Below are 16,253 nucleotides of genomic sequence, written 5' to 3' on the forward strand. Positions count from 1 at the left end.
GACTCGCACAATCGTGCTTATAGATTGAAGTAATTCTATCTACTTCTGCAAAAATAGTGTCTATAGATAACACAGACCCATTTAATAAAATTGATTTTGAATTGTTAATGATGTAAAACTGCTCATAGGCATTTTTGCTCTTTTGGGAAGGATGGAACTACTAAACAAGAATAAAACATTCATGCAGGTGTAAAATGTTATCCATTTTATCATGAATGGTTAACCTTGGGAGTTGATTGCAATCAAATTAGCTCTTAGTAGCCATGTCACTGATTTATAGGCATAGCAGGAAATGAACGATTGTTTATTCATACACTAATATCTTGGTCCGTTTGTCGTGGATCTATCTTATACAGACCACTGGCTTTCTGTGCGGTCTCCCGGCGACATTGAATGACACATAACAGATGTATGCTCAATACACTCTGGCTAAGACTCTTGTCCAAAGACAGGATCAATAATATAAGTAGCTTCTGGACATTTGAGGATATAAATGTCCTCAAATATTGTCCTAATTTTGAACCCTTATCTTGAACAGCTTAAGTTACATCTCAGAGGTAGAACCTCAATTTTCCCAGCATCCTGAAGACTGAAAAGTAAACAAGGAAGCATGACACATGCCTTCTGATAAATCCCTATAAACTCTGAATACCATTTATTAAAAATTAGCTTCTTTTGTAAGCCTCTGTCTCTTTTTACTCACCAAAAATCTCCTGGGAAACAACTAACCTAGGATAAATTCCATTAGCATTAAAATTTTTCTCTACTGATAATTGCTAAATTTAGTTGTACACCTCTTTGGTTTGTCCAAATAGGAAATATCTAGACAATTTCATGATTTTAGTCATCTCCATGACAACTGTTAATTTAGAATTAAAAAAAAAGCTATCCCAGAGCATTAAAATGAAACTCTTTTGAAAACATGACAACTTCATTGCATATGATTTTATAAGGGCAGGGAGGGAAGGAAGATCAATGTATAAGAGATAAGGTTGGATTTATGATGATATGGCTAAAACCAACCTGCAGCAACCCAATTTCCTCAGGCCCTCCTTTGTGGTACTACCCCTTCAAAATATGTTCCCTAGAAAAGGGCCAGGTCAGAACACCTTAGAGTACCTCTCCCTGGCTGTGGACACTGCAGGTCTGGTCTCTGGTTGTAGAGTAAAAGGCAGCAGCAAGGGAGGGTGGAAGGGAGTATTTTCTGAGGCATTTGGTGCCTCTGAAATCATACTACATATGTAACTGCCTGTATCATAGAAATACCCACTCCATCAATGTAGAAGGTCAATTCAGAAAACAAAAATTCCATTAAAAACATCTTCAAAGCCCTCATTAGGGCTTTAATTCCTTGGCAGATTCTGACTTTAGGTGTAGACTCACCATAAATGCAGAAAGCTCTTTGAAAAACAGGGACCTTGTTTTTCTGCAAATGTTCTAAAGAGAAAATAACAGGGAGAGAAGGGCTGTTCTCTCAGAAAGCACAGATCCTGCCAAATGGTTTCTAAATGTGTTTCTCAAAAATTTCCTTGTGCTATCAATGGCTTTTGAGTACTTCTGGAAATGGAAGGAGCAGAAATCAACGAAAGCAAACATTTAAGGGAACTAGCGTGCTAAGAAGACAGGTAGTCACGCTTTAAGTCACAGTGTAGATACAGTAACAGTCCTCTTCGCAGGCTAGAAATACCCAGAGTTACATCACTTTATGAGGCTACAAGGGAAATGCTGGAGGCCTTAGGGGACGTTTCCCCATATTTCTCTATTTGAGACTCAAGTAAATAACCAGACTAACTCCCTGGAACTTACACAGTTAGTGATTTGTTTCTTTAACTTTGGAATCCCAAAGACGGTCATTTGACCACTTATTAGAACTATTTTTAGTCAACCAGAGGGAACTCAGAAGACGTCAAAACAGTAGAAAAAGGTCTGCTCTTGCGCAAGACTGATGCTGGGTGGTCAGTCTCCAGAATAACCAGCTCCTTTAATCGATTTAAGTAAACATTAATTCTAGCCGGTTCTTTCGCCAACACACTGAGAGTTTCTTGAATTTTTGGTCATAAATCAAAGTGGCCGCCCCAAGGTCTCCTGTAGGTCCAGAGTCACAAAAAGGCAGGAACCCAGAAGACCAAGCAGAGCACCCCCCACCCCCAACAGGTCCCCTCTTCAGCTGTCCACAGTATTTTCTCTGGCAGAAGTGCCAAAATGAAAGTCAGGTTAGTCTCATTGGCTGTAGACGGTTATATAAGCAAGGTCCAGCCAGGCATTTCCTACCTTAGCGCGCACGTCTGTTTGAGCGTCTCACCCCATTTCTCCGCTGTCCAGGCTGCTGGGAAAATTTCGGCCATCACCCAAATAACCAAGCGTTTTTAAGGAGAATGTGGACATGTTTTACGGTAAAAAATAATTCATGCTCACAGTTTTACAAATTCAAGCAGCAAAAGAAGTGTGTGAATTTAAAATCAGTTCTACTTCACTCCAAATCCTCCATCAGGTGTCCTCCCAGTCTCGCTGGAGGTCACCACACATTTCTTTTGTATCATCATAGAAGGAAGCAAAACAGAAACGTTGTCTATGCTCAGGAACTCTGCTAGACACTGAACAAAAGTAAGACATGGACCCTTCCCTTTACTCACAGATTTTCTGAGGGCGAGCATGCACATGTCAACAGTAGGTGCCGTAGGTATGAACAATGCACTGTCGGGGACACTGGGGTCGCTGCTCGGGCCCAGTGTTGAAGTTCCGGTAGCATTCAAGAATGCTTGGTGGGAGACGTAACATGACCTGCGATTTTCAGCTGAGTGGGAAATCAAAAGGAGAGCTTGGAGGTGGAGCCAGGAAAGGCATTTCAGCCACAGGATTCACATCACTTAAGCCAAGGCCTGGAGAAGCGAACCTTTGTGATGTTTTTAGGAAATGGCCCGTAGTCTGCTGTGGCTAAAGCATAGGATACCGGTTTGGGGGTATGATGGAAATTGCAGTACAGGCGCCAGATTGCGAAATGTTTTAAATCCATACCAAAGGCCTTGTGCTTGCTTAGTTCTATAGGGAATCGGCTGTTTTAAAATTTCTAACTAATGAAGTGATATACTAAACGTGTGTGTTAGAAGAATACCTACTGTGTAACAGGTGTATAAAACTGCTTGCTGAATGGATGGAGCAGAGAAGAGACTGAAGGAAGGAAGACAAATTGAGAGATGTTGGGATAATTGCAACGATGGGAGCCTAAATGAGTGATGGTGGACAGTTGGGAAAGAGACTCAGTGAGATCTGGCAAACAACTACATGTGGAGGGGATGGAGCAGACGTAACAGTCAAAAGGAATTCTAATACGTCTCTTGAGAGGCTGGGTATATGCTTAGGTCATTACCTAAAATAGGAAATAGAGAAAGGAGAGGGCATTTGGGGGCAGGAAGGAGAGGAAGCAGTGTGATGGGGAGATGACAACATACTCAACATATATTGAATTCTTACTATGAGCCAGATACTGTTTTTAGTGTTTTATAATATTAGCTCATTTAGTCCCCATAAAGAGTAGGTATTATCATCTTGTTACCTCCATTTTACAGATGAAGTAATTGCATAAGGATCAAATCAGACAATTCTGAATTCAAACCCTAGATTTACTGCTTTTAAACTGTTTGATCTTGGATAAATGCCTCTTTCAATTTAATTTCAGATGCAAAAACTAGGAAATGATACCTATCATATGGGATTATTTTGAAGATTAGAGGTAACACATATGAAGCAAGTAGCATAGTGTCTGGAACCTCCTATATCTCAATAAATGCTAGAAGTTATTATTAGCGATGAGATACCCTGGCATTATGTTCAGTAAGAAGCTGGGAATTTATGTTTAGATTGTGGAGCTGAAAGTAAAGATTTTAAACATCAGTATGTTGATGTTAATTGGATCCTTGTATGTAAATGCTATAGCCTGCCTAGTTTGGAGGAGGGTGGTAGTGTACCAAGAGATGAGAATTGCAGGGAATTCTTAGGACTACTAATGGTAAAGAAGCAAAAAGAATAAAAGATTCTCCCAAGAGAAATGTAGATGAAAGGATATGAGAAATAAGGAAAGGGGGTGGTAGCAATGGGAGATCTGTTATAGACAAAAAGCATGGTTAAATAAGGAAACACGTACAGAGAATGAGAGCCACGTTTCCCACTATAGAAAACAGTTACAAATAAGAAAACGAGAATGAACCCTCTGATGAACTGTGTGTAATGGCGTCTGAGATTGCTGCATGACAGTGATATGCCTGGCACTCGGATCTTGAGTTCTTAATACCATTTTCCAATAAAAGCAACTAGGGTTCCTTTGAAAAATGGATTATCCCAGGGCCAGGGAAGGGAAAGATGAAACTGGAAACATTTTTTGTGCTAAAAAATAAGGATATGCTCCAAGAATGATGAGGACACGTCAAAAGAACACAGAAGCCAGATTGAAAGGGCTCCCACTAGCCAAATCTAAGGCAACTTGAGCATGAAAATGAACATTATAAATGGATAATAGCCCACTGATTAAAGCAGGAAACCACGAATCCCTACTGATACAATGAAATAAATGAATGAATTGAAAATTTGATGTAGGATGATATTTTGACACAGTTTCAAAGTACTTTCTCACAAGATACTAATAACAAAAGGGAAAAGTAATTTTACAAGGGAGAAGCCTGGCAGACACTACCTTAATCAAGTGACCTGCGTGAACATTACCAGAACTGGGACAAGTCACACCATGGCCATCCTGTATTGTTCTTGCTTGAAGATGTCAAACCTGAATCTAATCAAGAAGAAACAAAATAAACCCAAATTGAGGGACATTACAAAATAACCGATCTGTGCTCTTCAAACTGTAATTGAACAAAATTTTAAACATTTATAAAAAGAAAATCGGTCCTGATGTCTCCCTTCCTCCTTCCCTCCTTACTCCATCCATCACAGAGTAGTTGAGTGTGGACTATGTGTCAGGCAGGTTAATGGGTGCTGGAGCTGATGATGAATGAGACACATTCTGGGCTCTTCAAGGAGCACTGAGTTTGGAGGAGAGAGCCTGCTGCCCTGGAAATTTAAGTATGTTCTCAAAGTTTCTACAAAAGAATTCAAATGAATGTGCTGTAGAAAGAGAAAACGTGCTGCCTGACAGGAACAAGGAAAGTCTTCACAGAAATGGTGCTGTTTCAAGCCTTGGCTGCAGTTTGTCAGGAAGGGAGGGAGGGCGTCACCAGCAGAAAGAAAGGTTGAAGCAAAAGTCTGAAGGCCTGAAAGCCCAGCTCCTTCTGAGCTCACAGAGCAGGGCTGTGGGGGCGGTGGGGGGAGGGAGGGTGTGTGTGTGTGCGTGCTTGCGTGTGTGTGTGCGTGTGTGTGTGTGTGTGTGTGTGTGTGTGTGTCTCCCCGGGCTGGAGAGCAGACCAGACCATTTAAAAAAAAGAGAGAAAACAGACAAAAAGCAAACAGCAACAACAAACACCCCTGTGTGTTCTGCTACAGTTGGAACTTGACTCTGAAGGCTGAGGAGCGGCAGGGGAGGGTGTGCCGGGAGGGCTGCCCCAGGCAGGGCTTCTGTGATTCCAGGGAGTGGGAGGCAGTGCCTGACCCTGTGCACCTTGAGGATCCGAGGCCTTTCTTTACTCAGCTCTCTCTCGGCTAAAGTGTTACCTCCCCTCTCTTGCTTCCCCTCAAGAACAGGATGCCCCGCATTTTCTGTTTCTTATCTTGATTTAATTTCCTTCACGGTAGTTCTCAAATATTTGACTGATTTTATTGCCCGTATGCCTCACTGGTACGAAAGCTCTATGACAGCAGGAACATGGCTGCATGTTGCCGTCTCCTCTGCCGCACACTGTGTTGGGCAGAGCTGTGTGTGTGTGTTCCTAGTGAGAGAGAGCGATGCAGACCTGCCACAAATCTTGATGCAGAGGACTTGGGGACCCATGGAACTCAGATTCTAGGAAGGGAAATATGCAGTGGTGAAGGGGATCTGAACGTCCAGGTAGCCGGGGGGTGGGTAAGAAGCCTCAAGAGGCTCTCTGGTGACAATAGCCTTCCAAATGAGATGGCAAACCCTTATCCTCCTATCCTTTTTGTCTTTTTCCCCTCTGAACTGGTCCTTTCTAATGGGAAGGCAGTCCCTGAATAATATTCTAATTTAGGGGTGTTGGAACCTAGACAAGGATTTCCCTGGGGAAAGAGAATAAAGCCTAGATCATTCTTCTAACACGCTGTCCAAAGCCAGAGCCTGGAATCACAAAGCTGGCGTTTCCCTGAATTCCCCTGAGATCTCAGCACAGGTGAACCATGTCCTGCAGAACTTGTGAGGCTCATGAAGTCTCAGCCTGAGCATTTCACCTCCCACTTCTCAGAGCCTTGCATGCTTGGCCTGTAGGACACGGGGTGGGGGCAGTCACAGCACAGGGGCGAAGGCATGGAGCAGGTTCCTAGAGTTCATCTGGGGAGGTGGTTCCCCATCTCCAGCAGCTCGATGGCCAGTGAAGTGAGTGGGCAGTCTGGAAACGTCTCAGAACACTGGCCGGTAGCTCAGGACATTAGCTTTCCCAAGCCTTGTGGCTAGAAATCACCTCCAATCACAAGGGAAACAGACAAATCTCAACCATTTGAAAACAGATGGCCTTGTTTGTAGGTCCTTCCAATTTAAGAACCGATTTGTTCCTGTTGCAGGCAACCGAAACCTTATATTATGGATATGCTAGGAAGATTCAGCCGTGGTCGAATTGCCTGGAATATGGGCGATTATGAGGACACCAGCCAAAGAAATTCCAAAGGGGCCTCCCTCGTTAGACAGAGTAAGGCAGCTCTGCCAGGGGCTGCCCGACCACCTGAGCTGCCAAAACCACCGAAAAAGGAAGAGGTATGATTGCCTGCTTTTCTGAGTCAGACAAAACATCAAGCTCTCAATGTGCACATCAGAGAATGCTGTTCAGCAGCAGTGCTGCTACTCGTGTTTTATAGCTCCTTTAACCATCAGAACGTTTTGTAATTTATATTGGATTTCCACAGTAATGTCTATGCTGTGGCTAGGTGGGTATTACTCCCATTTTATAGCTGAAGCAAGAGGTTGTGGAGTTCAGTCTTTACAACTGTTCATTGATCATATGGTTTAACCCGGAGAAATACCATCCCCTTGATTTCCAATACCCGAGAAACAAGTCTGTGAAATGGAGGTAAATCTTTAAACCTTCTCCAAACCCTTACAGACTGCCTAGCCGAGTGAGAATGTACCAGTTCAAGTTTTTCCCATCACTATCTATGGAATCTTGAGCAAGCTGTATAATTTCCCTATATGGGTTTTTAAAAAAATAAGTAAAATGGGGATATTAGTATCTGTCATGAATATTTTGTAGAGTTATCATGGGAATCAAGCAAAGAATGCATAAGAGTATATATTCAAATCAACAACTATTTCCGAAGATTCTTTTGCATAATCCCACAGCAAAATGCACATTGTAGTTATCTAGTGTTTCCAGTATGACAACAAATTTCCACGATAGAACAGGTACTAGAAGAGCTGGGATACATTCAGACTCGTGTTCTGTACATGAAGAGAGTCTCCTTACTCTGCTGAGTCTTGCCAGCTACGTAGAATATTGCTTACCCTCTGTCGCCAGAAATCTGATTCATTAGCAATTAATTATATCTATTGGAAACGCTCTGTGAGGGAGCTATAGAAGTCCTCCTTGGTAGGTCCTGACCCCAGGGACACGTTGTATTGAAAAAGGGAGCAGTTCAGCTGCTGATACTCTTATGTGGTCTGAATCCAAATGAGATGATTTACTATAGTGTGTGCAGAAGAGGCTTGGATTCGTTACTTTCCATCTCTCAACTACTTTTGTGTAGGACTGGAGTGATCATGGCTTAAATGATCCCAAAGTCCTCCTTCTATCATTCGCTAAAATCAACTGAGCAACCCTCTATAGAACTTTTTAAAGTAAAAAAAAAAAAAAATTGTGCATTTAAAAAATCTGTTAAGAATTCATTTTGAAATTATTTCAAATTTGCAGAGGCACTGAAGAACAGTAGAAAGTGAACTCCTGATACATTCTTCACCCAGAATAATTAGTTGTTAATTTGCTTTAATGGTCTTTCTATATGTGTGTGCAAATACACACACACACACAAATTTATTTTCTTCAAAACCATTTGAGGGTAAGTTACGGGTATGAAGCTCCTTTATCCCTAAATATTTCAGAGTGTATTTCCTAAGAACAAGGATGTTCTCTCACAGAACCATAGTACAATAAGATTTAGGAAATCTAACATTGATACAAAATTATTGTCTAGTCAGCTGTTTTCATTTCATGGCACACATAAACGAATTACTAAAATTCTGTGGCACATCAAAAAAGATTTCATATTTTTTGCCAATATGTCAAAAAATAGGTATAATTTTGATTCAGTCACACCAATGGCTATTATTGTGTGTTGGCTGTTGTCACTTTATTTTATTTTTATTTTTTGGCAAACTAAGGGAAAAGAGGCCAGTGCCCCTGACTAGGCAGGTATTGCAGTTCTGTAGAACCTGTTATTTTCTCATGAGTAGATTCGGGTGTTGTGTTTCTGACAGGAATCCCAGGTAAGTGATGTTCTGTCATTCTCAGTACATTGGGTCAGTTTAATTCATTGTTGGTGAGAGTAACTGATCACTTGGTCACATCTCTTCCCTTCCAGAGATCAACAAAATACTGTATCATTCAAAATAACCTCTCTCTCTCTCTCTCTCTTTTTTGTCAACTAGGCTTTCTTCTAAGTATCCAGAGATATATTAGAAACTTGTTTCCCAAGTCATTTTTTTTTTTTTACCATCCCATAGGATTCTTACGGATAATATATAAATAAGTACACAAGCCTCCCCTCATTTAATATAAATCCTCTTCAATGAAAATAACTTGAAGCAAGGGTGCTAATGAACACAATGTGTTTAAAGTCTCACACTAGCCACCACTGAGAGGCTACTATTACTATACTAATCAGAAATGCCAGGACATTTTCCATTGTTATGCTTGAGGATTCAGAACCATGCACTGAAAACAGCCTCAAAAAAGGAAAAAATTGTCAGTGGTACTGAGCGATTTGGGGGAAATCTTAGAAGCATAATGCTATACATAACATCACGTTTTCTCATCAAGATAGATGGATCAAAATGGGAATATTTTATATATTCAGGTTCTTGGGTTTGGATTTTTACTTATAAACCTAAGTTTGGAACATAATTGAAGTACTTCTAAAATGCAATTTATGGTATTTAACAGTATGTATCATTCTTGTATACATTTATCCAAAGTGATCTTATAAACTGGACAAATTTCTAAACTTTTTACTAACTTCTCCTTTTAAAAATCACAAAATGTCTCCAGTTCTATCTTCTAGTCCATTTATTATTTTCCCTTTTTGATTTTTGGTTAACTTTTTTTTTTTTCTCCACATAAATCATAGCCACTTAAAGGTTATCAAATCTATGTGTATGCAACACATTTTTATCATTATCCATTTCTATTTCATGGCTACAGTTTCAGTGATTGATACATTCTTCCCTCATCCATTCACTCATACTGAGTGTGAAAGCAGTGATTCTCAAAGTTTAAGGTGCATGTGAGTCACTTGGAGATCACGTGAAGATGCAGATTCTGATTTGGAAGGTCTGGGATGGGGTTTGTGATTCTGCATCTCCCTCCAGGTCGCAGGCAATGCAGCTGTTGCTGTCCAGGGACCTCGAGTAGTAAGGGGCTCACGGATGTGACAGTGAATTACTGCATGTTGAGGTAGGAAGAGGAAGGACTTGATGGAGCAAGGGAAGGAAAGGGAGACTAGGAAGAACAGGTGGGCGAGGCAAAGGCAACAACCACCTAGTGTCTTAAAGGAAGTATGTGTGGCTCAATATGGCTGGAAAATAGTGTGCAGAGAGCTACATCTGGTGATGAGGCAGGGGAAGAGGGACCAGTGTTGTCATCTGAATGCATGGAATTTATTGAGCTGACTTTTGCACAGAAGTGACAGAAATCAACTTTAATTTGGCAAGATTGTTTACACACTGCCTGGGAGATTAATTAGAACTGTTTGACATGAAAGGGAGATGAGTTTGAAGGGCATTTAGGTAGCTCAACTGACAAATGAGCAGGGATTAAAAGCAAGCAAAAAAAAAGGAGAAAATGCAATGTATTTGCGACACAAAAAAAGTACTTCCTTCAATAGCTCACCTCTCAGTGCTGACTGGGTGCGCACAAAGCCTTCAGTTAGCCTGGGGAAGGAGACAGTGGGCACTAACCCTCAGGCCTGGTGAGGGCCCTGGCCGGGGTGAGGGAGCACGTGCAGTAAGGAGAGAATGAACAGGAGGCGGAGGAGTGAACGCCAAGTGCGCCTCGAGAAGCTTCATTGTCAAAGGAAGGAGAAATTCTAATAAAGAGGACAAAGAGGAACCTAGGAGAAAAGGTTAATATGGGTGAAACTTTCTTTTTACACATTGAGTAGGAAAAGTCGGTCGACTGAGCACTGGAAAATGAGAAAAAGGAATGATCCCTGACGATTTGAGATGTCCATGAAAGCTGAGGGAGGAGGGCTGCAAGGAGTTAACACTCAATGGTAGGATTCCTCTTCACAGGAAGGGAGCTTTTTTCTTCCACTGGGAATGGAGTGTTACCGCCTTCCTTGCCATCGAAGAGGGCTGTTTCTGTCGCTTTTCTTGTTCTCCAATATCTCCTTTGCAGCACATCTTCGGAGACCATGTGACTTGTATCTTAACCCTTAAGGGATAACTCTGACATCTATACTGTTTACTGTATTAAAGATCTTTGCCCCAAAGTCTACACCCTATACCTTTGTATGGCAGTATTCCGACTACCAGTTCCATTCTGGGGTCACCCTATGTATCATTGGACTGATAGCTTAAGTACCTATATTAGTCAAGGGTTACGCAGAGAAACAGAATCAGTAGGATGTATAGACAGATTGATTTTAAGACATTTAAAAATTGGCTCACATGAATCTAGAGCGTGGCAAATCAAACATCTGCAGGGTAGGCAAGCAGGCTGGAGACCCAGGCAAGAATGTTGTTGTAGTTCAATTTCAAAGGCAGTCTAGAGGCAGAATTTCCTTTCTGTTGGGGACCTCAGTCTATTTTTTCTTAAGTCCTTCAACAGACTAGACGAGGCCCACCTACATTAGGAAGAGCAATCTGCTTTACTCAAATCTACGCATTTAAATGTTAATCTGACCTAAAAAATTCCTTTACAGTAAAGCAACATCCACAATGTGTCTGACCAAATATCTGGGTACTACGGTCTAACCAAGCTGACACACAAACTGTCACAGTACCCACTGCATCCAGGTGTGGGGAGTAAATGAACAAACATATATAAGGCATCTGACAAAACAGTACAGACACTAGGGAACCAAAAAGCCATGTGGTGTGTATGTTTGTGCTTAAGTTCTTTATCAATAGCACGACTTCAAAGCTGCTGGAGGGAATACAGAAAACATTTGAAAATTTCATTTAATCCAAAAAGTATTTTGAAAAACTTAATGTTACTTCTCTCTATAGTCTGAAAACAATGAAATTCAATATGGTATTATGTTTATTATTTATAACAGCTATTTTTTTCTGTGACCATGAATATTAATGCCTCATCCCTTTCATAGTAAATATTTTATAATGCCCTTTACTTTCCTAAAATAAAATTGATAAATAATACAGCTCTGTTACACATATAACTTATAATAAACCAATACAATGCACTAGAGTTACTATTTACAAAGCAACTTCATATATTTTTAAATATATTAAAAATATTGGGGCACTAGATTAATACAGAAAATGAAGTAGGCAGATGCTTATGTCTACATATGAGTATATACAGTGCCCATGAATGCAATTGTTATAAATGAAGACTGATACAGATATACGGTATTGGTGACTCAAATTCCATGAGTACTGTGGCTGTTGGTAATGTTTTCCAAATAATGTCAATTCTTGTTAAAATTCTGAACCTTGCAAGTTAAAAATCTTTCCTCAATTTATACAACAGTTGCATTTCTGGAAAATTTAGCATATATTAAAATCATTTGAAAAATACATTATGCTTTTAGTAAAGCAGAATTAAATTCTCAGCTTAGATCATTATAAACTTTTTTTTTTTTCCCACATGAATGTCTAGCACAACATTTCAAAGTCACACAGGAGGTAGGACAATTCAATTCTTCATTCCATGGAGTGTTCCACACATTACAAGACATTTCTGCTACCATCCTCAGCCTCTGACCCCCTTCACCCATCACTATGCTAAGGAAAAACGGCCCTGCATTTCCAAAACCCCTGTTGAAAATCACATATATAATTAACTTGTTTCAGCAGCATCAGTTAATGGAAATCAGACCTCTAAATTCTTAAGTCCTAAGAGTCAACAAAACAAACAAATCTTTGAGATAAATTCAAAAGGTTTATTGCACCAAATTCCACAAAGAAAAAGGATCAAAATAAACATGAACAAGTTTTAAGAAAAAAATTCCATACATCGACAGTGATAGCTATTTAACTGATCAAAAACATAACGCCCGATCAATTTGTCTTCATGGAGCTTCCACTATAACAAATCCCCGAATTTTCTCCTTCTTTAAACACCACTTAAAATTCAAGCAATCTTGCTTCCAAGATATACAGTTTACCAAACTTTGATATTTAAAAATTAACATTCAGAGTGGACTGCTTGATTTAGGCAAGAATTATAATAAAATGTCCCCTCCCCCAAAGCAAAATACAAAAAAAAAAATGGTTCACATTTACCAAGAGAAACTAAAGACTCGACTTAATGTTAGAAGTATGCATGAACTAAAGAATTCCAAAAGTACATAACAGTGGATAAATCCAGACACTTAAAAGAATTTTGGGGTCACTTTATTATATTTTTTATTTTTATGTACAACCAACTCTAGTGAAGAACATAAAAAGCTACACACTGAATTTTTATAAAATCTCAGGACCTTATTTTAAGTGCCTAAACAACACTTTAGTATCATTTAGCAAGCAAGAATGTTCCTCCCTCCAAAAGTTATTTCTGAAAAATATGGTAAGTTTAAAAAGTTGTGATGTGTAAACGGCAGTTCCATGGGATGTGAAAAGATTATAGCTACTTTCATTAAAAAACAGTACACTTCTGAAAAATGGATTGAAGCCTGTACAAAAAGCTATTTAACACTGATAAAAATAAAATACTTTGGAGTTATGCACAAGTATGGAAGCTACATTTTCAATTTTCATTGTCGTGTTTCAATGTACACAATTATCTTTACATTCATATCACTCATCAATCTATTAAAAATAAAACTGCAACATGCTAGAAAGAGGCCCATCGCAGTACATGTACACGCTTCTGCTCCGTCATGCCTCGCTAGGTTGCTTAAAGAAGCAAAATGCTACAAAAGTTACACTCAACAGGTAAGACTTAAAAGTTGAAGAAATCCTAAAGGTGGAATCCTGTCAACTGAGGTAGTTTTCTCAATTTTTTAAAAAACATCTTTATTTGTTTCTTGAGGTGGGCATGGGAGAGGGTGGAATCCCTTTCTTGCCTCTTCGGCTAAGACAAAATGAAGCCACTTGGAGCCACTGTGTGGGGGACCGTGTGGAAGTGGGTGTACCTCCACACAAGTCCGTGCGGTTTTGTTTTCTTTTCTGCTTTTGGGAAGAGGTTGAATTTAAGACAAACCAAACTTGAATGTTATTTAAAAGAGGCTTATGAAAGAGCAGCAGCGTTCTTGGTCTGTTTTCGCAGGAAGCAGGTGTGAGGATTAGGTCCTGACTGGAACCCTGAGCATTGCTGAGACAGTCCCCACGTGTGACCCACCTGTAGTTTCCAACAGACATTTTTCAAGACAGAGTTTTGGGACAGTAGATTAAGAGGCAAATTAAATCTTCTCAGGCTGTGAGGGGGCTGGGCTACATCTTTTATGTATGAAGTTTTGAATCAGCCATTTAAAGCTCAATTTTCCCTGACATGGGTCTAATTTTCAACATGCCACATTAGACTGGAACTGATTCTGTATCTAGTTATTTTCTATGAAACCCTGGAAGGCGGTGAATGAGGGAAAGTGCCCAAAACGTGTAAACAAGGAAAAGGAAACTAGAGATGAGGGAATGCTTTCAATTGGTACAGATGGAAATTATGTAACATCAGCTATTTCAATTTATTTACGTGTAACAAGAAACAAATGATGAGTGAGCTGAGCCACAGGTAAGGTTCATTCTCTTTGTGTAACAGAACAACAAGCAATGATGTCATGAAACTAGAGAATGTAAAACACTAAACTCAGACATTAGGCAAAAACAAAAAACAAAACAAAAATCTAAAAAGAATATAAAACTTCAATTTAATGAAAGAAAAAACATAAAATAAAAATTAAAGATCATACAGCTTTAATGCACCCATCTACATTTCACATCATAAAAAAGAGAGAGGAGGGAAGGCAGCAATTCTGACTTATTCGTAAGAAATAATTCACCCATTTCTCTCCACTGGTACTGCTGCTATACTCATTCAAACAAATAATTAACTTGCATTTGTAAAAGAAGAGACAAACATATGTAAGTTGGTGTTTAGGAAAGGATTTTATCAAATAGAAAATCTGGAGTCATTCGAACCCCTAATAGGGAAGTTATTTCATATTCTAAGGTACAAAGGACACATGGAAAGGACTGAAATTAACTTATAAAAGAGTGAAAGGAAACTGGAGCCTGGCTATAATTAGGTGTACTCAAGATCATCAAGATGCTAACCATGTCTTGCTTTTCCTAGATCAGCTCCTGTCACTTAATGATCAGTTTTTTAAGTCTTTTTCTTTATCCTGGATGTCAGTACATCATCTGACATGGTCATAGTTCATGGTCAGTGAACTAAGAAAAGTTTCTTTCATATTAACAGAAAATTAAGGTTTTTTAAAAAAAGTGAACTATTCTAACAAATAAGAAATTCCTCATTTTGGCAGGTTTGATACTATGGGTAAGTGAATTTCTGGAACCGTGTTTTGAAAATTATGTAGGAATTAGAAGGCACAGAGATGATAATGTAAAAATTTAGACCATGTATCAACTGTTTATAAGTGTTCAAACTAATTACTTTCATTAGTCATCCTGAACTGTTGCAGGTTTCATTTCACACCAGAATAGCTGTGCCTTTTAAAGTATAAATAGTCATTTGTATGAACTGTAACAGGAAGAAAGTGGCTTTGGCTGGAAGAATTTAGCAACAGAAATACTCCTGCATTTATAGAAATAACTTTGGTAAATGGCCCCTCTTAAAGAGGCTACTGAAAGCTCTGAAGTTAAGGTCAAACAGATGGTATCAGACGGTGTCCTATGCTGCTCCAAACTCCATCTTGAAGGGATTAAGATGCTACATTGATTCCTGGGTTTATTGCACCAATAACCCACCTCTAACCTACCTGTGGCTGCCTCTAAGACAAGGTAAACTCCAAGGTGTGAAACAGTGGGTCCCTAAAGCACTGTCTCCCCAACAGTCAATCCTCTCTCACGTTTTACGTCAGACAGTGACTCCTACAGCCACCAGAGCTGAAGATGGCACCATGTGGCTTTCGTTACTTCACCTTTTGTCAAAAGCAAACTCAGACTTGGAATCCAAAGTCCTTTTTCTGACTAATCTTCTTAGAATGGCAAAATAATGCTTTCTCCACGTGGAGAGCTCATGCTTAAGCTCTGAAACGTTTCCTACTGGAATGGTGTGAACATTGTCAACCTCCTGCTCCAAAGTCACTTGTCATTCGGCCCGAATGCACAAGGCAACCTATGCCAACGGCTTAGTGTTTAGTGCAGCGCTACGCTTCCGCCTGTTGAAAAGGTCGCTCTCTCTGTTGATCCATGGGTAACAAAAGGCCTACAGTGTTCATGAAACACACACATGCCATTATGCCAAGTAAACCTAAGATCCAAGGAAGCATCCACTTGACAGCAACAAAATAAAACAAAACGAAGCGGCGGAATGACTATTTCTGTTTGCTCTTCTAATGCTTTTGATGTCACAAGAGCTTATTCCTTCCTCCTTCAGTTGAGAGTGTGTTTTTTTCTTCCAAGGAAGAACTGTCCTGAGCTTTAGCTTATAGGAGTATTTGAGCGACATAAGGAGAGTGAGTACTGGCGATAGCTGTCAACAGAGGCAGGTCGTTCGATTCAATCCTGAATATTGAAAAAGAAAAGATTATTATTTTAAAGTAGCATGATTTTGCAGTGAAGTATTATT

General features: G+C 39.7%; 2 protein-coding genes across 6 annotated transcripts in view; one reads left to right on the forward strand and one right to left on the reverse strand.

Moving 5' to 3' along the window:
- SPMIP2 (sperm microtubule inner protein 2) overlaps positions 1–6,874 on the forward strand; it is an 85,502-nt gene extending 78,628 nt beyond the window's left edge. The window contains exon 4 of the mRNA XM_090290163.1: positions 6,679–6,874. Coding sequence (XP_090146289.1) covers positions 6,679–6,874 — 196 coding nt within the window. The remainder of the gene's footprint in view (positions 1–6,678) is intronic.
- A 7,471-nt stretch (positions 6,875–14,345) lies between these two features.
- The window catches only part of FNIP2 (folliculin interacting protein 2), a 120,578-nt gene continuing 118,670 nt past the window's right edge, over positions 14,346–16,253 (reverse strand). For all 5 annotated transcript variants that reach the window (XM_090288754.1, XM_090288751.1, XM_090288752.1 and 2 more), the window contains one exon: positions 14,346–16,189. In XM_090288754.1, the coding sequence (XP_090144880.1) occupies positions 16,111–16,189 (79 nt within the window). In that variant the 3' untranslated portion in view covers positions 14,346–16,110. The remainder of the gene's footprint in view (positions 16,190–16,253) is intronic.

This window comes from Furipterus horrens, unplaced genomic scaffold (genome assembly GCF_987537825.1).
Source record: "Furipterus horrens unplaced genomic scaffold, mFurHor1.1.pri manual_scaffold_10, whole genome shotgun sequence".
NCBI lineage: Eukaryota > Metazoa > Chordata > Mammalia > Chiroptera > Furipteridae > Furipterus > Furipterus horrens.